Genomic DNA, 24,040 nt, shown 5'->3' with positions numbered 1-24,040 from the left:
AATAATATGTTTTATTTGGTAGTTTGAAATCCTAGGGAAAGGGCATAAGACTAGATGAAAGCAGCTGGCCCCATTATAGGACTTTCCAGAACGGGAGTGCCTTGATGTGGGCACTGCATGTCATGGTCTAGTCCTCAGCTTTGAAAATAAGAAATTCAGTCTGTCTGGTTATTCAGGAATGATTTGGCAGGACTAATTCATACTAACCAAACCCTCAAGAGTCAGATTCATATCAGAAAATCAGTTTATGCCGAGGAATATACCTTTTTATTTTCTAGATGCAGTCGTATTGCATTCTAGGGGGCGCCCTTGCCTGTGTCAGGATGCTGTAGCAATTGAAGGGTGACTTGGTGAGCCATGGACCTTGAACAGAGGGACATAGGCAGTCATGTGGGTCAACCCGATGAAAACTTCTGTCCCACAGCAGTGTCCACTTCTTTGCCATGCTTATGTCTACCAGAGGCAAGCCTCTTTCTCTCCCCTAAATAATACTAGGTAAACATTGGAAATTCTTTGTTTTCAACTTACCTCGTCCTAATAGAAATGGATGTTGCTTTCCTTCTCTTGTTAGTCATTGTTTTACTTAACCTATTTGTACCACCAGACTATACATTTTTCATAGATAAGAACTCTGTCCTTCACTCTTAATCCTCAGTGGTACTAAAGAAGCAAATTGAGCAAATGAACATTCTTTGGAATTTTCTAGTTACTATCAATATCCAATCACATTTCCCTCTCCAGTATTTTCTCAGTCTCTGGGAGAATCATTTCTGCAGATGGCTGGACCCATTCATTACATTATGGCTCTTCTTAATTCCATTCTCAAAAGTAGCCTTCCTTTGATTTTGGTGTTTGAGATTACCTTGCTGTTCACCCCTTACCCACAGCCCACAATTACAGATAGTCCCTAGTTTCTAAATAATAACCTATGAAGGTAGCACTGTGTTCTACTGTCAGCTTTATCTCCTCATGATCATTATTACCTGGGCATGATATTTTCAGTGCAGTGTTCAGAATATAAAGTGGCTAGAGAAGATCTACTAAAGTAATGTTATGTTATGGGGCTACTATGGGAAGACATATTAAAAATGGTAAGATTATCTCAGTGAAAGAAAAAACAAAACAAGAAATATAGAGGGTATATTATTAGTTCATAAAAATATTTAAATATTCCATGATTTGACTTTCAGATCACAGAATATTAGATATTGATGTTTGAAAATGATCTGTTTAAATCACATAACATAAAAGGCAATATTACTTTATAAAGCCTTTGATAAATCTCTAGAATACCTTATCAAACCAAATTTATATAGAAAACGTGTTATTATATTTGTATTTTTTTTTAAAGAAAAAGTGGGTCAATATGGACAGCCCAATGGCCCTATATGTATAATCATAATAACAGTAAGATTTGATGTGCAAAAGGATCTTGAGTAAAATAACTATTAATTCTGTGGCCTGTACTTGATAAAAATTGAGGTTTAAAGATGTTGTATATTTTTTAGAAGGGTTGAAACAGAATGGTGTTTCTATTAACCTTTAATCCATAGTGACCAGAATATTCACAAAATAGGGATAAAAAATATTTTGTATTCAAAGGCAGCATACTCAAATGGATAATTAAGAGAAACTAAATGTTTGGCATGTGTTTCTAATATTTTGGGGTTAGTGTTGTAAAGTCAGCTGGGCTCACCCATAGCTTTTGGAGCTACTCTCAGCGAGGGTTGATGAGATGACCAGGGTCCAACCTCATGTAGCAGTTGTGTCACACATTGAACTCTGTAATTAACTGTGCCCTTGATCTTGTCTTTCTGTTATACCCTCCTTTCTCTAGGTACTCGTCCTCACAAGTGCCCAGACTGCGACATGGCCTTTGTGACTAGTGGAGAATTGGTGCGGCATCGTCGTTACAAACACACCCATGAGAAGCCATTTAAGTGTTCCATGTGCGATTACGCCAGTGTAGAAGTGAGTATTCAGCTCCTTGTTGGGTCCTCTCTGAAGAAGATCATGATTCCAGTATGAACTGTCCTCATACTGACTTAATACAAGATAGAAAATCTTGCTAGATTACTGCACTCCCAACTCTCCCTCCCCACCACCAAAAAAAAAAAAACCTGTAATCAGTGTGAAAGGTTTTCCCATTTAAAAAAGAGCACTAACGGGACTTCCCTGGTGGCGTGGTGGATAAGGCTCAGCGCTCCCAGTGCAGGGGACCCAGGTTCGATCCCTGGTCAGGGAACTAGATCCCACATGCATGCCGCAACTAAGACCTGCAACCAAAAACAAAAACAAAAACAAAAAGGAGCAGTAGGAACTTCCCTGGTGGCACAGTGGTTAAGAACCTGCCTACCAATGCAGGGGACACAGGTTCGAGCCCTGGTTCAGGAAGACCCCACCACAACCCCACATGCCTCGGAGCAACTATGCCCATGCACCACAACTACTGAGCCTGCGCTTTAGAGCCCACACGCCACAACTATTGAAGCCTGCGAACTCTAGAGCCCACGTGCTGCAACTACTGAGCCCGTGTGCTGCAACTACTGAAGCCTGCGCATGTAGAGCCCATGCTCTGCAATAAGAGAAGCCACCGCAATGAGAAGCCCGCGCACCACAACGAAGAGTAGCCCCCGCTTGCCACAATTAGAGAAAGCCCACGTGCAGCAACGAAGACCCAACGCAGCCAAAATATAATTAATTAATTATTTAAAAATCATCTTAAAAAAAAGCACTAATCCACATATTATTACAGGCAAGTTCTACCAAACTTCAAAGAAATGAGTAACTATACCAAGAGCACTTCAAAATGGAAGATTTTAGGGACTTCCCTAGTGCTCCAGTGGCTAAGATTATGCGCTCCCAATGCAGGGGGGCCCGGGCTCCATCCCTAGTGAGGGAACTAGATCCCACATGCCTCAACTAAAAGATCCCGCATGCTGCAACTAAAAGATCCTTCGTGCCACAATGAAGGTCCTATGTGCCGCAACTAAGATCCTACGTGCTGCAACTAAGGCCCAGCAGCTAGCTAGCTAACTAGCTTGCTTGCTTGCTTGGTTGCTTTCTTTCTTTATATGTATGTGTGTGTGTGTGTGTGTGTGTATGTATATGTGTGTATGTGTATGTGTGTGTGTGTGTATATATATATATATATATATATATATATATATATATATATATATATATATATCACCTTTATTATTTGAGGCTACCCTGTTACCAAAACTGGATAAGGATACTTCCAAAAAGAAAACTGTTTCTGTTTCTCACAGAAAAGCCAAAATTCTAAGTGAATTAACAAACCAAATTTGGTAATAGATTTTAAAATAAGTGATTACTAAATAGAATGTATCTAAAATGCAAGAATAATTCAGCATTAGGATATTATTGGTGTGTACTACACTGAGAGATTAAAGAAAAACCATATCATTTCTATAGATTATTGAAAAATCATAAAATTTAATACTTATTACTGTTTAGAGTTCTAGCAAGTCAAGAGTAGAAAAAAATATCTTTAGGGACTTTCCTGGTGGCACAGTGGTTAAGAATCTGCCTGCCAATGCAGGGATCACTGGTTCAGGCCCTGGTCCGGGGAGATCCCACATGCCATGGAGCAGCTAAGGCCGCACACTGCAACAAGGAGCAGCCCCTGCTCGCTGCAACTAGAGAAAGCCCGCGCAGCAACGAAGACCCAATGCAGCCAAAAAAAAAAAAAAAATTATTATAAGGAGTATATACTGGAAACCTATAGTAAACGCAGCCTAATTAACTCTGAAACACTGGAAGTATTCCCATTAAACTTTGGTACAAGATTTCCATTCCTACCGTTACCATTTCAACATTGTATTGGAAATCCTAGCTAATAGTATAAAATAATAAATGAATTATAAATGGAAAGACAAAACTGTCATGTCTTGCAGACATATTTGCTTACATAGAAAATTCAAGAGTATTGGCTGAAAAACCTAAAGCAGTAAGAGTTCATTTGGGTGGTCAGATCCAAGATAAATACAAAAGAATCAGTGACTTATTTTATACAATATCAATAGTAGGGAACAGGTTCAAACCCTAACAGCAATAAAATGACCTAGGGATAAACTGAACAGCAAAAAACATCTGATACCTACCTGTAAGAAGAAAACGTCTCAAAATTTTCCAAAGGACATAAATAAATACACATTTTAGGTTGATTCTAAATTTCAACTGGAAGAGTAAATATGAATGACTAAGAAAATTTTGAAAAACGAGTGAGGGGCTTGGGCTTCCCTGGTGGCTCAGTGGTTAAGAATCCGCCTGCCAATGCAGGGGACACGGGTTTGAGCCCTGGTCCGGGGAGATCCCACATGCCATGGAGCAACTAAGCCCACGCGCCACAACTACTGAGCCTGCGCTATAGAGCCTGTGAGCCACAACTACTGAGCCCACGTGCCGCAACTACTGAAGCCTGCGCACATAGAGCCCGTGCTCCACAAGAGAAGCCACCGCAATGAGAAGTCTGCACACCGCAACGAAGAGTAGCCCCCACTCGCCCCAACTAGAGAAAGCCCGCACGCAGCAATGAAGACCCAACGCAGCCATAAATAAATGAATAAATTTTAAAAAACAAGAAAAAGAATGAGGGGCTTGTGCTATCGGCTGTTTGAAAACTATATGGTAAATGAAGACAGTGTGATATTGGAGCAGGAATAAACAAATAGTTTGTTGAAAAAGAATAGATCCCTGTGTATATAGGAATTTAATATATGATAAATAGGCAAGTTTTGGAAAGAGAATTATTCAGTAATGCTGTTGGGACCATTCTTTAGCCTTACAGTGTGTGGAATTTTACTATATAGCACTTAGAAGTACAGGGAGATTTTAATGTAAAAATTGGAACACTTTTTAAAATTTTCAAAGGAAACATTAGTGTTCAAAACACTTCTTAGAGTCAAGTTTGAAAGTCACTGTTTTGTTGGAAAGGTACTTAATAAAAGATGAAAAGCATAAGTCCATAGTGAGGAAGGTGAGAGGCCCCTGGCGCCTGGCCTCTCAGGGAAGTGCTGATGATAGGAAGAGAGACTTAAGGGAATTAAAATGCATTTATTAACTTGGATTCAAAATTTGTTAGAAAATTGATCCATAAATAAGCATGGATTATTTTAAAACTATTATGGAAAATTTCAAACATATATAGAAGTAGATAGACTAGTATAATACACCCCCATGTACCTATCACCCAGCCTAACAGGTAATAATAGCCCATCTTGACTCATCTATGCCCATATCCATTTTACCCTCTTCCCTTGGATTATGATAGGGATTTGAGAGGCAACAGTTACAAATAATGAGGAGGAAGAAATACTATCTTTTAGACTTCTTCTGTATTATGAACTGCAGTGTCCAAAAAATAAGCTTTTGTGCCTGACCCACAGTATTCATGTCACAGTCTATGTTAACGAAAGTTTAAGAGGTTCGGTTGCTTTTGTGTTTCAGGTCAGCAAATTAAAACGTCACATTCGCTCTCACACTGGAGAGCGTCCTTTCCAGTGCAGCTTATGCAGTTATGCCAGCAGGGACACATACAAGCTGAAAAGGCACATGAGAACCCATTCAGGTAGGACTTCTCCCTTCCTCATATTAATGAACCGCTTTTTAGTGGATCCTGTGGGACCCTGTGAACCACCACATGCCCCTATTAGTTACACAAATGGAAGCTGGCATGAGAGTAGTATATAATTGACAAATGCTTCTCTGGCATATCTTTGGAATTCATTGCTCTGAATATACGTTGGAGAATGGAAAGTTTTCACTGTTAGAAGAAGTCTGGGTAGGTTACGTAAGTAACCCAACTCGTCAGTTTTCCAAAGTACTCTCTTTTCCTAAAAAGAAAATCTTGCAGGTCCTCCTGTCATCCCGTCTGCTTTCCCCCAAAGGTAAGTACTGCTGTAGGAACTACTCTTACTAAAATGTGAAGGACTCCGTGGCAGAGCTGGGCAAAGCAGAGGTGGTGGCCATAGTTTGGGACTTCTTTTCCATCTCTAAAGATAGGCATGAGCCAGGCAGTGGGCCTGAGCCTCATCCTTCCTAAATTAAGAGCTGTAGATTCTCTGTGGATTAGCACATCTGCCACCTGGATTACCCTCCAATTATATGATAGTATTCAGTTATTTCATCTAAGTTGTTCATTTTGTATTTCCTTTTAAGGGGAAAAACCTTATGAATGTTATATTTGTCATGCACGGTTTACCCAAAGTGGTACCATGAAGATGCACATTTTACAGAAGCACACAGAAAATGTGGCCAAATTTCACTGTCCCCACTGTGACACTGTCATAGCCCGAAAAAGTGATTTGGGTAAGTAAATTAACTAGTGGCAAATGAAAAATATATTTTGACAAATTTGTGAAAATAATGGAGATCACAAATTAACTTTCTTCATGTAAGTTTTGTGAATGTGAATGGCCTGCTGTTTAATAAAAGTCAGTGCTTAGATGCTAGTGATACTTTCTTCTCTCTTCTTTCTCTTACTGAAGCTAAGCTACAAGATTCTTTCCTGACTATAGCTCATCTATAAATTAATGGCAGCTGTAATGAGAGAAAACAGTATAATTAAAGCCCCCAAATAGGGAAGTGACATAGTATTGTTCGAACTAAGGTCAGTTCATTTCAGGTTTTTTTCACAATATTTGTACTTCCTCTAGGTAATGGGACTGTTTTATTGGTTTGGTGATAGCTATATTTCTGTGTGTAATTAAGCTAGAGTTTACATAGAGGCAGAGTTTGGTGGTAGAAATTTTAGTATGACCCATATTCTTTTTTTTTTAAATAAATTTATTTATTTATTTACCTATTTATTCATTTATTTATGGCTGCGTTGCGTCTTCGTTGCTGCGTGCAGGCTTTTTCTAGTTGCAGCGAGCGGGGGCTACTCTTTGTTGTGGTGTGTGGGCTCCTAATTGCAGTGGCCTCTCTTGTTGCGGAGCACAGGCTCTAGGCATGCGGGCTTCAGTAGTTGTGGCATGCAGACTCAGTAGTTGTGGCTTGTGGGCTCTAGAGCACAGGCTCAGTAGTTGTGGCTCGTGGGCTTAGTTGCTCTGCGGCATGTGGGATCTTCCCGGACCAGGGCTCGAACCATGTCCCCTGCATTGGCACGCATGCAGATTCTTAACCACTGCACCACCAGGGAAGTCCCATACTATGACCCATATTCTTAAAGATAAGGTCACCTGGATTTATCCATTTGTTTTTATTATTTAAAAGAGGTAAAAATATTGCCCAGTCTGTTCTCTATCCAAAATGCATTGCTCACTGAATAATAATAATAATATAAACTTAGGTAAATTGTACTTTACAGGTTGTCTTTTACTTTTGTTTTACTTCTTTACTCATTTGATCTTCACAACTACCATATGAAGTCATCAAGGTATATTCTAGCTTTATAGATGATGAACAGGTGTCTTGACCAAAGCTACACAACACAGCTTATGAGTGGCAAAGCTGGACTTGAATCCTCTTGAACCCTCTAGAGCTGTTTCTCACACAGTGGAGTACATAAGTACCCAGGTCATATCAGGAGCATACTGAGCCACGGCATAAACTTGGCCTGTCTTTCTGCAGCATTGGTTATACTCAGAAGGTTTTGAGTAAAGTTATACAACTGAGCTGGCGTCTTAAAAAACATTTTTACATTAATATGACTATATTGAACAAACTGTAGACTGACTAACGTTTTTAAGATGAAACTGTGAGCTTGAAGTAGAGGACTTTGGGCTCCACATAAGATCCAGTGGGTCATGTGTTCATCCTACTCTGCTCTTGAAAGGACTTTGTTAGAAAAACTTAAGAGGTACTGTCCTCAGGTAAATGAGTTTTACTGTTCTCACTGTATAGAAACTAAAACCTAAACCAGTAATATATCTCATGGCAGTGTGTGAGCTGTTAGGCCACTGTTTTGAATTATTCAAAAATTTTTTTAAGTTACTCACTTTCATGATGCAAATAAAAACCTTGAGTGTTTTATACTTGCATGATACCTCTTAGACCCTGCATAACAAGCTCTTTATGAGGCACTTAATTGCCTAGAGGCTGTCAAATAATAATCTCCCAAAACTATTCCCAAACAAGTTTGTATTCCCCAAAGCTGGTCTGATTTCACACTAATATCCAATAATTAAGATTCATCACTTTGGGACACAGGAAAGCATGGAGAATCTTGACAGACCTACCAGAGTCAAGATTCACCTTCAAATACTTACTGCTCTAAGTCTTTTTTTTTTTTTTTAACTGATGTATAAGAATAATTCCTACCTTACAGAATCATTATTGTAAGTATTTAATAAGAATGTATGAAAGAAAATCTTTAACTATTAAGTCTCTATCTGAGGACCAGAAGGGGAAAGTTGAGGCCTAAAAATTATTTGGAATAATATATGTGTGTATAAAAGGCCTTCATATAGTGAACATGTGTAGAGAGTTAAAAGTGAGCCATTCCTTTCCCTTATCTTACTTCCATTCCCCAGAATAGGCCCTCTTTAAGTGTGATGTGATATTACCTTGTTTGAGCAGATTGGTAGCACCATAAATTCATGATCCCAAATGCAGCTGGGCTCCTGAGTAATCCAGCTGTTTGTCCTCATCAGTTGTGCTCCCATTCTCCTCAGTGAGTTTGTCCATGCATTCATTCATTCCACAAATGTTTGGGTGCCTGCAATGTGGGAGGTTCCATGACAGAGTAGGATAAATCATTGTTAACTTTCTTTAAACCTCTAATCTTCCTTCCCTTTTCTCTTTGCCTCCCTGGTCTCAGTATGTAACCTCTTTTCCTACTTCACAAAAAAATAAAGGCAACAGATTGAAACTTCACATTTCCTGTTATCAGATGTGTAAACCTACCTGCATTCATCCTCTTTCCCCATCTGCTACTAGAGAGTTTGTGTCACTCTTCTTGTCTGTGGCCTGTCCCTTTGCCCTGATCCCACTCTCCTGTGTTCTTGGCAGCCTTTACGTGGTCAGGTATCGCATCTTTACCTTCGTTTTCATGTTCTCACTCCTTAATCTTTCGCCTCAACTCTAAATGTGCTTACATCTCTCTTGTCTTTTTTTAAAAAAAAGTCTTTCCCTTCTAGGTTTAACTCTTATTTCCTTCCTAGCCAATGCTCATGAGTTATATCCCGCACAGTCCTCTCTTCCTCAGCTTCTAGTTTCCTTCCCATGTGGCTTATACCCACCACTCTATAAAGTGACTCTGACTAAGATCACCAATGACCCCACATTGCAGAATGTAGGGAACGTTCAACTCCCCATCTGCCTTGGTCTCTTAGCATCATTCTTCATAGCCGGCTGCACCGTCCTCCTTAAAACACTGTCTTCCTTTGGCTTTCATGGCACTACATCCTGTTGGTTTTCTTCTGATTTCTCTGACTGTTCCTTCTCAACCTTCTCTTGTTTTAATCCTTTTTCCTCTCACTGGCCTTAACTAGTTGTTAGGTTTCTTAAGGCATGACCCATACTCTTTTTCTTTCTTTGCCTTAGTGATTTCATCAGTTCTCTTGGTCTCACTCAAATCCTACTCCAAATCTGTCCTTTGATTTAGGCTTATGTAACCATCTATTCCTTGCCATCCCTATCCCTACTTGATATCGTTGACATTTCAACTTCAACATGTCCAAAACTGAAGGTCTAAGGTCTTACCCCCTCGCCCCAAAGATAAACACAGCTTGGGCTTCAGCCCTGTCCCACTATTCCTTGTCTCAGTAAATGGCCCCACCATCTGCTCAGTTTTCCAAGCCAGAAACCTGGATGTCATTCCTGATACCCACCTTTCTCTTCCTCACTCTCTGGCCAGTCACTCAATCCTGTTGATTCAACTTCTTAGGTCTCTCATCAGTTCTTCTCCTTCCCTCCGTACCCACTGCCGTCTCCTTTATCCAAACCACCACCTTCTTTCACCTCTCCAGTTTCAACGTCTCCACTAGTCTCCCCACGTCTGTTACTCCTTTTATTCGCTTTCTGTATAGCAGCCAGAGTAATTATTTTAAGAAGCAGAAAGGTATTCTTAACTCTTGGAAATGCTTGTTTGTGTTTTCACAAGATGGGCTGCGCTTTGTATTTTGCTTTTAGGTGTCCACTTGCGAAAGCAGCATTCCTACATTGAGCAGGGCAAGAAATGCCGATACTGCGATGCTGTATTTCATGAGCGCTATGCCCTCATCCAGCACCAGAAGTCACACAAGAACGAGAAGCGCTTTAAGTGTGATCAGTGTGATTACGCTTGCAGACAGGTAGAGCCCTTCATAGTTAGAAAACGGTTGATGTCCCATTAGTGTTAGGTTTTATCAGAGGGTTTTTATATACCTTGTATGGTGACTATTTTTAAGGATAATATTTTCAAACTGTGGTTTGTGAGATTGTCACCAAAGGTCCTGCTTCTCGATTGTATCATGTCTGGTTCCAACTGACAGTTTTATTCAGTCACACCTTCCCCCACCCTCCACCCCCTCCAGGCAGACTGCTAGCTTTTCTCAAAACCATGGGAAGTAAGTCCAAGACTTGAGAGAAGGGAAGAATCTGGTCCTGGGGCCTGATGCTTGGGAGTGATGTACAGAAGCAGCCCAGCAGGTGTGAGCGTATCTGTGCTAGGATTTTGGGAAGCAGTTTTGTACCCCAGTATGGTTAACTTTATCCTCTCAATAAGCAGTTTTGAGCCTAGACCCTTGGGAGAGAAAGGTCTTGTCAGCTACACGCACACAGATGGTGGCTGGGGTAGCAGCCCTAGGACAGGCTCTGAGACCTTCCCCCACCCCACTTTCTTTCAGGAGAGGCACATGATCATGCATAAGCGCACCCACACCGGGGAGAAGCCTTATGCCTGCAGCCACTGCGACAAGACCTTCCGCCAGAAACAGCTCCTTGACATGCACTTCAAACGCTATCATGACCCCAACTTTGTCCCCGCGGCCTTCGTCTGTTCTAAGTGTGGGAAAACATTTACTCGCCGGGTAAGAGTCAGAACTTTACTTCTTGTCTTACAGTTCTTGATACCACGTTCTTGAGCTTCCACTGCAAAGCAGGGCAGTTTTTTCCACTGAGGTTATAAATATAGAGATGCACTGTCATTTGGAAAAGGGTCAGTCATCCCCACCTCGAGGTTTTCTGTCCATGTGTGAACCCTTCCACTGATGGGGAGCTCAGTATATTTTTATTTATTTGGCCGCACCGGGTCTTAGTTGTGGCCTGCAGGATCTTTGTTGCAGCATGTGGGCTCTTTAGGTGCATCATGTGAACTCTTAGTTTGTGGCATGTGGGATCTAGTTCCCTGACCAGGGATCGAACCCAGGCCCCCTGTGTTGGGAGTGTGGAATCTTAGCCACTGGACCACCAGGGAAGTCCCGGGAACTCAGTACTTTTTTTTAACAGTTCTGTCCTGGATCTTCACTTAGGGCCATGTTTGTCAGGTCTGCACAGGACAGGGAGGTTGGTCTGATTCTCCCCTACTCAGAGGACCCAACCTCATCTGAGCAACTCTCCTCTTTTGCCCACCCTTGTCTCTCTCCCCGCCCCCTCCAGATGGAGACCATTTCCTCTGAATGGGGAGAGTATGTTCAGGACACATTTAGCAGTTACTAGAACATTGAGACTTAATAGGATTTCCCACCGCCCCCCAGTTGTTTTTTTAATTAAACTAAAAGAGAACTTCCAATTTTAATCTTACCTTTTTTAGTAATGTTTTCAAAGAGGGTTTTGTTCCTTTTGTTAGAATACCATGGCAAGACATGCTGATAATTGTGCTGGTCCAGATGGTGTAGAAGGGGAAAATGGAGGAGAAACGAAGAAGAGTAAACGTGGAAGGAAAAGAAAGATGCGCTCTAAAAAGGAAGACTCCTCTGACAGTGGTAAGTAACTTGTTTCTTGAGTTAGTTACACATGGCAGGTTTTGGTGCAGAGTTTTCAGTGTATTTACGTATGGACATGCTGGGATACAGAGATAGGCCAGTCTCTCATACTTCCTTTAAACCTCTAATCTTCCTGATGTGTGTATATATTTACAACAGCAGTTAGTTTATTCCTGGAGCAAATTTTCTTTTTTTTTTTCTTTTTTTTTTTCTCATGGCATTCCATTGCTTGATAAGATATTATATGTTATGTTCAGTTAAAGCCGAAGCAAAATTAATATCTTTACTCAATTTACTCAGATTAGTGATATTCTAAGGCCAGCAGAGTTTCTTTTCTATGTTCATAGCTTTTACATTTAGGAAGCTGGTCTAGATTTGAGCAGTGAATCTAATGGACATGAAGAAGGTTGCTTAAGCATCCTGACCAACTTCTGGTTTGACTGCCTGTGTCAGCCTAGCCTTGAGATGTGTTGATCAAATCCATGAAGGTCAGCCTTTCTCTTCCTACCTTAATCTCTCCATTTATAATTTAAAACTTTGCCTATTTTCCTACCATTGATGTTCTTTGGGGTGTTAGTTGTGAAATCCAGACAGAAAGTATATGCGTTGTGGTGCTAGACTCATGAAGGGGGTGGCAAACAAGGGTGTTGGTAATGTAGGAGTCACGTTTGATTATACAAACTTATTCCATAGTGTTAGGTTTTATAATGTGGATACTTGGGCTACTGGCAGCCAGTTAAGAAGTCATATCTGTGACTTAAAGATTTAAGGTTTTTGTGGAAAAGGATGTAGAGGGGTTTTGTTTTGGAGAATGCACTTATAGATGATGCCTAACGTATTTCTAAGGAGTTCTCATTTTGTCTTCTGCATTGCTTGTCAGTAGAAATAACGGGGAAGGAAATGAAATTTCTGAAAACGTATTAAAGAACTTATGTTACTTTATTGGTTTTATTATAAAATTTGTTCATGAAAGTACTAGGTTTTTAATACTTAAATCTATAACAAAGTCCCTTTTGTTTTTTTATCTTAATAAAGCCTTCACTTTTCTATTCAGAACTTTAACTGTTTCTGGGAGAATATTCATCTAAGCATAACAGTAGTTTATTTTTTGCTGCCTTTTTTAGTAGAAAAGCTATTTTAAGCAATATCTTCGTTCACTCGGTTTTAAGTGAATGCCTCTTTTAAAATGTCACTTTGCTTAATTTTTTAAAAGCGCATCACTCTCTACTGAGAATTTTGTGGGATCCCTTTGTTTGGCTAAGAAATTGAGTGGACTGTTGGGAGGTGCCAAGGAATGTCAGAAGGCCTCAAGTACCAGCAGAGATCCACAGATAACCTTGAGCTTCAGGATACCTGTAGTTGCTCTTCGTTGCAGAGCCTCCTACTGCCACAGACATCGTCCCATACCCTTTTTTCTCATGGTTCTTCCCTGTTCATTTCTGTGGTTAATCTCCCAACAAGACCAGCTCTACTCTGTAATTGTACTTTACCAGAAGCATCTTTCACCTGCAGAGTTTATTGACGGTTCCTAATAGGTTTCTACAGTTCCTCCCTTTGTCTTCTGCACTGCTGGTTTGTACAGCACAGTGTTTGGTTTTGAACCTCATACCTAGTGTCTCTTTATCCCAGAATTTCTAGGCTGGTGAAGGCCACACAGTCATATTTGTTCCCTCCCAGAAGTTCTGCCTGTTGGCCATCGGCAAAAATTGACCAGCAGAGTCTACTGCTATTTTCAAGGCTTTTTGCCAAAATCTCTCCCAGCCAATAAGCCTTTGACCCTATTAACCTTCTTTGTGTGCTTTTCCCCCCAATTCTGACTGAATTTGTTTAATTTTCTAGGCATTGGGCCAACTTAGGCAATAGGGGGCTTGAATAAGTTCAGCAGGAAAGTGTGTCGTCCTTGACACTCTGCCACGTACCAGTACGTTCCCCACATTTTCACTTAGGATTTCAGTCACTTGGCAAATAAGGCATTTTGTCCTGAAGATCAGGCATTTACCCACAGACTTCTAAATTTAAACATTTGGTGCTAGAGAAAGAGAATGTGCTTGTAACCTGCATTTCTTGGAGGAAGGCAGACGGGGTACATTTTGTGCCTTGGCAATGGGGGAGGGGTAGCAAGAACTCTTTGGTTGCCTATAGGTGTGGGCGGCAGAATAGCCCCAAACTGTGGTTAGTTGTGCCTTACAAATCACTTAGCTTCTCTCTGTTTCTATAAAATGAGGGTAATATCTCTTACTTAATGAAGCCTAAATGGAATAATGGAGAATTTTTAAACTGTGATGTACAGTGTAAAAATCAACTGTGATTATGTAGTAGAATGTAAGTTACAGAGCACGATTACAGGCATTATCTCAATCCTTGTGATCCTTGGGAGTGCTTTAGAGACTACACAAGGAAACTGAGGTTCAGTGTGGTCATGGTCCCAGGTCACACACTTAGGAGATCTGAGACTCAAAACCATATTATCAGGCTCCTCGTCAGTGTTCTTTCTATAGTAGTTCCCTCTCCTTTTATGTGATAATGGCATTCGGGAGAAGGTAAGGGAGTTAAGAATGACCTGTTGGGTTTGGAACAGCTGGGAATTAAATTAAATCCCGAAACCTGGCCTTATGCTTTTCGTAGTAAATAGGACCTCACGGTGCTTCAAGAACTTCATACACACAGACACGCATGCACACATTCCACCACTCTTCAGGGGTCCATCTCAGTCTTAGTGTCCTGCTTTATCCTTGTGTAGTAGGTAGAGGGAACATTAGTTTCATTTTCAACTTAGAACACCATTTGTGGGTTTTTTTTTTAATATAACTGGCATACTGTGGAGTTGCCTGTAAGAATTCAAAACTCAATATTCTGATATCTAAAGCTGATAGAAAAAAGTAATGTCCAGTCCACATAAAATATGAATAATAGTATTTAGGTTGATTTGCTTATTCTGCATCAATACCAGTTTACTCTGTTAACACTGATAACAAAAATTCCAGTGAAAGCATTTTTTAAATGGGCTTTTAACGATGAAAATAAATACGTAACTAGACTTCATAGAATATGTGATTATTTGTGTGTTATTTTTTCTTCCACCACTCTTCTCCTTGCCCCACTACCTCTTCTTCCTGATTTCATGAGAAGAAAATGCTGAGCCAGACCTGGATGACAATGAGGATGAGGAGGAGCCTGCCGTGGAGATTGAACCCGAGCCAGAGCCTCAGCCTGTGACCCCAGCCCCACCACCTGCCAAGAAGCGGAGAGGACGCCCCCCTGGCAGAACCAACCAGCCCAAACAGACCCAGCGTAAGTTGACTATCTCAGCACAGTAGGCTGGCGTCCTCTCCTAACACGTGGGGAAGCCAGACAGGTCCTTATTCTTTGGGTAGATGGGAACTGAGCCATGAGAACAAATTAAGGTCACACTGGGAACAAACTCTCAGGAAACGATTTTTTGGTTTTTACTGAGGAACATCTCTAGAGGCCTGTTAGGTTTCAGCAAGAGAAAGTCCAGAGTAGAAGGGTGCTTATGTTCTACAAGGTGGGTACTGTTGATGTGGGAGGGTTTTACAAAACAACCAGAGTCATAGTCAGCTGGCAAAATTGATGTGGTAATGAATGTAAAACAGCCAAATTTTAAAAGATACAGGGAAAAAGCAATTTCTGAGCTGACACTGTCCCTCCTAAGAAATCCAGGCCTGTGGATTCTATTGGTGGCCTCCTGGTTTATGAGAGGACACAGAGGAGGTGTCCGCCCTCCACGTCACACCACGTAGCAGTCCTGTACTGGACGTGGCCCTTGTGACAGCAGGCTCTGCAGGGTCTCAGGTCTCTGTTCTATTCATGAATCTCCTAAAAGCTGGCAGGTTTTTTTCTTTCTTTAACAAATACAGGGTTTCATCTATTTTTTTAATATGCTCCCTGAGCCCCGTGTCCAGATGTCTTATTTCAGAGGGGTGGTTGACTCTAAAGATCCTGGGAACTATTTTGCCTACACACATTTGAGTGAGTGAACTGGCGGGAGGGCCCTGGGTGTTGGGAGAACTTCAGACTCAAAAATGTCAGGTTCTTTGCTATAGGTGGGTCATCTCTAAAACGGACCTACATCCCACACTCTGTGAAGTATTCCTAGTCCCGCACCATCTGCATTTTTTGCCTGTCTCACACACACTATTATGAAGCCCAAATTTATGACATAAAGGAAAACTAAGTTTTTTAATATGTAATTTGGGAGGCATATGAAGAGGAGTGTCAACATTTTGTTGTTTGATAGTATCTAGAGTAGTGGGGCTTTGTGTATGGCCGCACTTCAGGTTATTAGGTCTTTTTGATTGACTTTCTCTGTATCGAATCTAAGGCTTTCCTGTGTTGCTGACATTCATTTAGTGTCGAGTCTGAAAAGACCCTTGCAATCCTTGGGGGCTTTAATGGAGCATTTGTTTTGTTCACGCTCTTCTTTGCCAGCAACAGCCATTATTCAGGTCGAAGACCAGAATACAGGTGCAATTGAGAACATTATAGTTGAAGTCAAAAAAGAGCCAGACGCAGAGCCCGCGGAGGGGGAGGAAGAGGAGCCCCAGCCAGCCGCCACAGACGCCCCCAACGGAGACCTCACGCCCGAGATGATCCTCAGCATGATGGACCGGTGATGGCGGGGCCTCGCTCGTTGCCAGGACTGCTCTGGGCTGTGTTTAAACGGCCCGCATCTTAATTTTTCTCCCTTCTTTCTTCTTTTGGCTTTGGGAAAAGCGTCATTTTACCAAACATACTGAGAACTAAAACTTCAAGGATGATGTTAGAAAAATGTGATTTAACTAGAACTTGCTGTTTGATGTTAGCAAATCATGGAATGTTCTGAGTCCCTGAGGGTTTACTGTGAAGTGCTGAGGACAGTGTTGACGCCTAACTGGTTTTCTTAGATGGAAACAGAGACATTGAACCCTCTCTCTTGCTATGGTAAACCACTCCAGAAACCACCACTGGGTTTCCCAGAGTTCTATGGTCTTCTTCCCAGGAGAGTTTTTAATTGTAAATGCAGACTTGGGAAGGACTTAGACTTTTAAACTGGTTTTTGCTTTTGCTTTGCCCTGACTCTCTTTGCTTGGAGTCAGCTGCACACCAGTAGTATGGCATGCTACGATTGGTTTCTGTCCTGAAGACTTTGCCTCTTTCTTGGCAAAGTTTCTGGTATGGTCAAGCTTGTAAATAACTTTTTTTACATTTTAATCTTTTCCATTAATTAAGAGGTTGAAAAGAAGTGCAGTGTAAGAAAACCCAGCATTTTAATTACTTGCAAATTAAGTTTCCACAGACTGTAGTATGTAAATGTTGACAAGGAATTGGATCACAGTCATGTAGCAGAATGGCACCCAGACTGCTGCCCGCTAGTGACGGACACCCACATGGAAGATCATGATTTTCCAGCCCATGGAGCCAGCATTTGAACCTTGTACAATTAACTTTGTTATGATTTCCCATCTACATTTTCTTTGTTTGTAGCTGAGTTTTGTGTTTTATAAATCCTCTGTTAAAGCAGAAGGGTGATTATGAGTGGGTCACAGCAGCTCTTAAAAGCTGGGCCAGAAAATTTCACTAGGTCAGTAATTTAAACTTTGGATCTTCAAAAAATAATAATGTGAAGCAAAACCAACTAAAAAGTGATTCTTGCACATGAACTGTCACACGTTTAAAATGTGTTTTTTAGAGAGCCTCAGTCTTGCTGATTTCAAACACTTTTTTCTTCTGTGTATTGCTTTTAAGAGAGCCATCAGTTAGCTATCAGACTCTAGGTTGATGCATTTTGTACTTAGCTGTACTGTGTGATATTTTTCATTATTTTAGGACGCCAACATGAGACCTGTAATAAAATATGTAATGGGGTTGAAAGCTGGGGAGGAGGATCTACTGCTGTACAGCTAATAAATCATAACGGATTAACAAGTGCTCCAAACACTCCGACTTGTGTGATTCCTGCCTAACGAGGGGCCCAGAGGGGTCCGTGTGCATAGCCTCAGGCAGTGCAGGCCTCCTCGCCTTTCAGACGCAAGCTATGTTTCCAGGATGACCGCTTCCTCTCTAGCAAATGAGAGATGATCTTGGCAGGTGATGGAATATTGAGTGCATCCTGCTGCAAGTTTCAGTGCCCCAAAAGTGGTACGTGAGTAGAGAGGTGAGTGTATACAGCTGCCAGCCCCATGATCCAACTGAAGAGCCGGTTGCCTGTGGTAGAGCAGGTGGGCCACAGAGCTTTGAGGAGAAGGGGCTGATGGAAATCTTTGGCCTCGAGATCTCAGCTCAAGGAGAGCTGGGATCAAAATATATCGAGCTCTGCCAAGTGCAGGGGAACAGAGAGAAGCTGGGCCCAGTCTGCCCTAGAGCGGTTCATTTGAAAGGGAGACAGATGTGCCACCACCAGGCTGTGGGGTGAGAGTCCTAGATAGCACAGCTGCTTGTTAGCACCTAGGAAGCAGGATGGGAAGGGAGTGTGTCAGGAAGTTTATGCATTAGTGAAATACCTTCTTGCTGCTGTTGGCCATTTCTGGGTAGATTCCTTTGGCAAGCCCCTTTTCGGTGAAAGCTTTGGCCACTAATTATAGGTTTTTTGGTTTTTTGTTTGGTTTTTAAAAAATTTTTTTTTGTTGAAGTATTTACAGTGTGTTAATTACTGCTGTACAGTGATGTTGATTAAGTTATATATACATTCTTTTTTTTTAAATACTACTTTCCATTATGGTTTGTCATAGGATTTTTTATTTTAATTTTTATTTATTTATTTGGTTGCACCAGGTCTATAGTTGTGGCAGGCGGGCTCCTTAGTTGTGGCATGCGAACTCTGTTGCAGCATGCATGTGGGATCTAGTTCCCAGACCAGGGATCAAACCTGGGCCCCCTGCATTGGGAGCACAGAGTCTTATCCACTGCACTGCCAGGGAAGACCCCTGTCATAGGATATTAAATATAGTTCTCTGTGTTATACAGTAGGACCTTGTTGTTTATCCATTCTATACATAAAAGCTTACATCAGCTAACCTCAACCTCCCACTCCATCTGTCCCCCTTCCCCCCTCCCACTTGGCAACCACCACCACCAGTCTGTTCTCTATGTCCGTGATTCTGTTCTGTTTCATAGATAAGTGCATTCGTGTCATATTTTAGATTCCATATATAAGTGATATCATATGGTATTTGTCTTTCTGACCTACTTAGTATGCTAATCTCTAGTTGCATCCATGTTGCTGCAAATGACATTATTTCGTTCTTTTTTATGGCTGAGTAGTATTCCACTGTATATACGTACCACATCTTCTTTATCCATTCATCTGTCGATGGACATTTAGGTGGTTTCCGTGTCTCGGCTGTTGCAAATAGTGCTGCTATGAACATAGGGGTGCATGTATCTTTTTGAATTATGGTTTAGTTTTCTGAGGAACCTCCATACTGTTTTCCATAGTGGCTGCACCAACTTACATTCCCATCAACAGTGTAGGAGGGTTCCCTTTTCTCCACATCCTCTCCAGCATGTTATTTGTAGACTTTATAATGATGGCCATTCTGACTGGTGTGAGGTGGTACCTCATTGTAGTTTTGGTTTGCGTATCTCTAAAAATTAGTGATGTTGATCATCTTTTCATGTGCATATGGTCATCTGTGTTTCTTCTTTGGAGAAATGTCTATTTAGGTCTTCTGCCCATTTTTAGATTTGGTTGTTTGTTTTTCTTTGTTGTATGAACTGTTCGTATATTTTGGAAATTAAGCCCTTGTCATTCACATCATTTGCAGGTATTTTCTCCCATTCCATAGGTTGTCTCTTCGGTTTTTTTATGGTTTCCTTTGCTATGCAAAAGCTTGTAAGTTTGATTAAGTCCCATTTGTTTATTTTTGTTTTTATTTCTATTGCCTTGGGAGACTGACCTAAGAACATTGGTACGATTTGTGTCAGAGAATGTTTTGCCTGTGTTCCCTTCTAGGAGTTTTATGGTGTCATGTCTTACGTTTAAGTCTTTAAGCCATTTGAGTTTATTTTTGTGTATGGCGAGAGAGTGTGTTCTGACTTCATTGATTTACATGCAGCTGTCCAACTTTCCCAGCACCACTTGCTGAAGAGACTGTCTTTTTCCCATTATATATATTCTTGCCTCCTTTGTCAAAGATTAATTGACTGAAGGTTTGGGTTTATTTCTGGGCTCTCTACTCTGTTCCATTGATCCATATGTCTGTTGTTATGCCAATTTTGATTACTCTAGCTTTGTAGTATTGTCTGAAGTCTTGGAGGGTTATGCCTCCTGCTTTGTTCTTTTTCTTCAGGATCGCTTTGGCAATTCTGGGTCTTTTATGGTTCCACATGAATTTTAGGATTATTTGTTCTAGTTCTGTGAAAAATATCATGGGTAACTTGATAGGGGTCTCATTAAAACTGTAGATTGCTTTGGGTAGTATGGCCATTTTAACATTATTAATTCTTCCAATCCAAGAGCATGGGGTATCTTTCCATTTCTTTGAATCATCTTCAGTTTCCTTTATTAATGTTTTATAGTTCTCAGCCTGTAAGTCTTTCACCTCCTTGGTGAGATTTATTCCTAAGTATTTTATTTTTTGGATTGCGATTTTTTTTTTTTTTTTTTTTTTTTTGGCTGTGTTGGGTCTTCGTTTCTGTGCAAGGGCTTTCTCCAGTTGCGGCGAGCAGGGGCCACTCTTCATCGCGGTGCACGTGTCTCTCACTGTCACAGCCTCTCTTGTTGCGGAGCACAGGCTCCAGACACGCAGGCTCAGCAGTTGTGGCTCACGGGCCCAGTTGCTCCGCAGCATGTGGGATCTTCCCAGACCAGGGCTCGAACCCGTGTGCCCTGCATTGGCAGGGAGATTCTCAACCACTGCGCCAGCAGGGAAGCCCGTATTGCGATTTTAAAAGGTTTTTTTTTTTTTACATTCCCTTTGTGATATTTCCTTGTTGGTGTAAAGAACTGTAACCAGTATGTTAATCTTGTATCTTGCTACCTTGCTGAATTCATTTATCGGTTCTGGTAGTTTTTGTGTGGAGTCTTTAGGGGTTTCTATATATAGTATATCATCTGCATATAATGACAGTTTTACCTCTTCCCTTCCAATTTGGATACTTTTCTTTTAAATTTATTTTTGGCTGCGTTGGGTCTTCGTTGCTGCGCACGGGCTTTCTCTAGTTGAGGCAAGTGGGGGCTACTCTTTGTTGCAGTGCGTGGGCTTCTCGTTAGGCGCGTGGGCTTCAGTAGTTGTGGTACATGGGCTCAGTAGTTGTGGCATGCGGGCTTAGCTGCTCCGTGGCATGTGTGATCTTCCCGGACCAGGGCTCGAACCCGTGTCCCCTGCATGGGCAGGCGGCTTCTTTTAACCACTGCACCACCAGGGAAGTCCCCCAATTTGGATACCTTTTATTTCTTTTTCTTGTTTGCTATGGCTAGGACTTCCAATTCTGTGTTGAATAGAAGAGGTGAGAGTGGGCATCCTTGTCTTCCAGATTTTAGTGGGAAAGCTTTCAGCTTTTCACCATTGAGTATTATATTGGCTGTGGGTTTGTCATGAATAGCTTTTATTATCTCGAGATAATTATAGGGTTTTTTCTTTTTTAAAATTTTATTTATTTATTTATTTATGGCTGCGTTGGGTCCTTGTTTCTGTGCGAGGGCTTTCTCTCTAGTTGCGGCAAGTGGGGGCCACTCTTCATCGCGGTGCGCGGGCCTCTCACTATCGCGGCCTCTGTTGTTGCGGAGCACAGGCTCCAGACGCGCAGGCTCAGCAATTGTGGCTCACGGGCCTAGTTGCTCCGCGGCATGTGGGATCCTCCCAGACCAGGGCCTGAACCCGTGTCCCCTGCATTTGCAGGCAGACTCTCAACCACTGCGCCACCAGGGAAGCCCCAATTATAGGGTTTTTTAACCAGAATTCCAACTTATCAGTTTTCAGTGAAAAGTAAGTAACAGTGGACAAGCTGTGTGAAGGCTTCGGCTGGTTTGTGGTGTCCATGCAGTCGGGTCTCCCAGAAAAATCGGTATCGTCAGGGGCCTCGGGACTGTGAACCAGGCAATCAGCAACTTGGACTGAATGTTAGTGGCCCGAGGCTGTCAGGGCATTTGGTCTCTATCCCAGGCATGGGCTAACCCCCACTGCCACCAGGAACCAGAGCACCCCCTTACCAGAGTTGTTTCAGTGGCCACATAAGCTTTTTAAAAATTTTAAGTATAGGGTATTCCCTGGTGGTCCAGTGGTTGGGACCCTGTGCTTCCACTGCAGGGGGCCCGGGTTCAATCCCTGGTCGGGGAACTAGGATCCTGCAAGCCACACAGCCGCCCCACCCCCACCCCCCAAAACAATTTTTTTTAAGTATAACAGAAAATCTCTTCATAGAACAGCAAGCAGTTTATCTTCAGCATAACTTTTCTGTTCTAATTGTATATATTCAAATTGTTTACAAGTAGGTTGGCTTTGGTTGGGGAGGGGGCAAGAAAAGTGACATTGTGATGCAGCTAAGGCCGGAAGGAGATTCCTCCATTGGCATAGCCCCATGATACACCCTGTGTGACTCCATTAAATGTGAAACCTTCACACTCTTACTCCACACGGGAGAATTTTTGACGGGAGCCTCATGGCAGTCCTGGGAGCTGCAGCCTGGCCTGTCACCCTGTGCTAATGGAGCAGGCGGGGCTTATTCCTCATTATGAGCTTTTAGCATTTCCTGAGCGCCCACGGAGTGTCATGCTGTCTAGAACACAGAGATAGTCTTGAACAAGTTGAAGGCCTCTCTCCCTCTCATGAGTCACTCACTTGTGGGAGCCGAGTCCCACGTGTTCACTTGGTCTCTGATAGCAGTTATGCTTGTTTTGTCACCGCCATCCTGACGGCCAGCAGTTATGGAGATGTGTGGCTAGCCTGGCACCCCGTCCTAATCTCCAGGCTGATCCTGGTTTCCTCCTCCGCAGCCCCTTGCTTGTCCTCACAGCACTCACTAGACAGGGGCTGATGCCACCAGTGCAGCTGTTGGTCTCAAGACGCCCTCCACCTGGGAGCAACTCGAACCCTTTGGCACTTATTCCCTCTTGTATTTCTCATTCTTGTCATTCGAAACAAAAATCCCAGTGAGGGGGGTTTTCTATCCTTCTGTTCTGGAGTCTTAAGGTTGCCGTGGTAAGACTTGGCAAATATGAGTGTTCCCTGAGTTCCAGGCACTGTTGTGAGCACCTCTCTAAACATTTAATCCTTACACTTCAAGTAAAGTTAATAGCTCCAGCTTACAAAACAGGAACTGGATGCCCAGAAAGATTAAGTGACTTATTCAGTGTCAAACAGCCAGTAAGAGGTGGAGTCAGGACTTGAATTCAGGCAGTGTGCCTTCAGAACCTTCATTCTTGGCCACTTGGCCATACTGTGTGTGAGAGCTGCTGAGCTCGCACCCTAGAAGCAGTTGGTGAGTTCTGTGTGGTCTCTTGTGAGAGTCTTAACCTGAACTCTCTCTCAAGTTGGGAGGCAGCAGAGCAGGACATCCTCTCGCCTCTGTTGGCAGGAACTCAGCACCCTCTCCGGCTGAGTCCTGCCCTGTCAGCCCTGGGCTATCACACCTGGGCCTGCTGCTTTAGGGAAGGGGGCTTCCTCCAAGTTGTTACTATTCAGTTTCTACTTTGTCCTAATCTATGGTGGACCTCAGCAAAGGGAGATGAGATTTTGTGGGGGATGGTGGTAGTCAGATGACTGGAAAATGCTCCCGCTGTCTCCAGGCCTCAAGGTGAGGAGGGGTAGCTGGAGATGGGAAAGAAACCAAGAGACTCTGCCCAGTGTCTCTCACCTCCTCTCAGGTTGTTTCACCTCTGCCTGGCTGAGCTGTGGGCAGGGCAGAGGGCTGTTCCTTATCTCATGGAGTTTAATTAGACTAATGGAAGAAAAAAATTGAATCCCCTCCTGTGAACCCTCCAGAATCTAGGTCCCTGGTCTTTTTTTTTTTTTTTTTTAATATTTATTTTATTTATTTATTTGGTTGCACCGGGTCTTAGTTGCAGCAGGTGGGCTCCTTGGTTGAGGCATGCACGTGGGATCTAGTTCCCTGACCAGGGGTCGCACCCGGGCCTGCTGCATTGGGAGCACAGAGTCTTAACCACTGCACCACCAGGGAAGTCCCTAGGTCCCTGATCTTTTATAGGGTATCATGCATCCCGTGACCTGATG

At 42.3% G+C, this 24,040-nt stretch overlaps 1 protein-coding gene across 3 annotated transcripts in view; it reads left to right on the top strand.

The window, feature by feature from the left end:
* The window catches only part of CTCF (CCCTC-binding factor), a 49,844-nt gene extending 32,036 nt beyond the window's left edge, over positions 1 to 17,808 (top strand). For 2 of the 3 annotated variants that reach the window (XM_057533862.1, XM_057533863.1), the window contains 8 exons: positions 1,838 to 1,971; positions 5,473 to 5,593; positions 6,184 to 6,333; positions 10,099 to 10,259; positions 10,794 to 10,976; positions 11,735 to 11,870; positions 15,000 to 15,161; positions 16,320 to 17,808. In XM_057533862.1, the coding sequence (XP_057389845.1) occupies positions 1,838 to 1,971; positions 5,473 to 5,593; positions 6,184 to 6,333; positions 10,099 to 10,259; positions 10,794 to 10,976; positions 11,735 to 11,870; positions 15,000 to 15,161; positions 16,320 to 16,504 (1,232 nt within the window). In that variant the 3' untranslated portion in view covers positions 16,505 to 17,808. The remainder of the gene's footprint in view (positions 1 to 1,837; positions 1,972 to 5,472; positions 5,594 to 6,183; positions 6,334 to 10,098; positions 10,260 to 10,793; positions 10,977 to 11,734; positions 11,871 to 14,999; positions 15,162 to 16,319) is intronic. The other variant, XM_057533864.1, reaches the window with a different exon arrangement.
* The last annotated feature ends 6,232 nt before the right edge of the window (positions 17,809 to 24,040 follow it).

This window comes from Balaenoptera acutorostrata, chromosome 19, assembly GCF_949987535.1.
Source record: "Balaenoptera acutorostrata chromosome 19, mBalAcu1.1, whole genome shotgun sequence".
NCBI lineage: Eukaryota > Metazoa > Chordata > Mammalia > Artiodactyla > Balaenopteridae > Balaenoptera > Balaenoptera acutorostrata.
The sequence above is the reverse complement of the archived record's forward strand: the minus strand, read 5'-3'. Positions and strand labels throughout refer to the sequence as shown.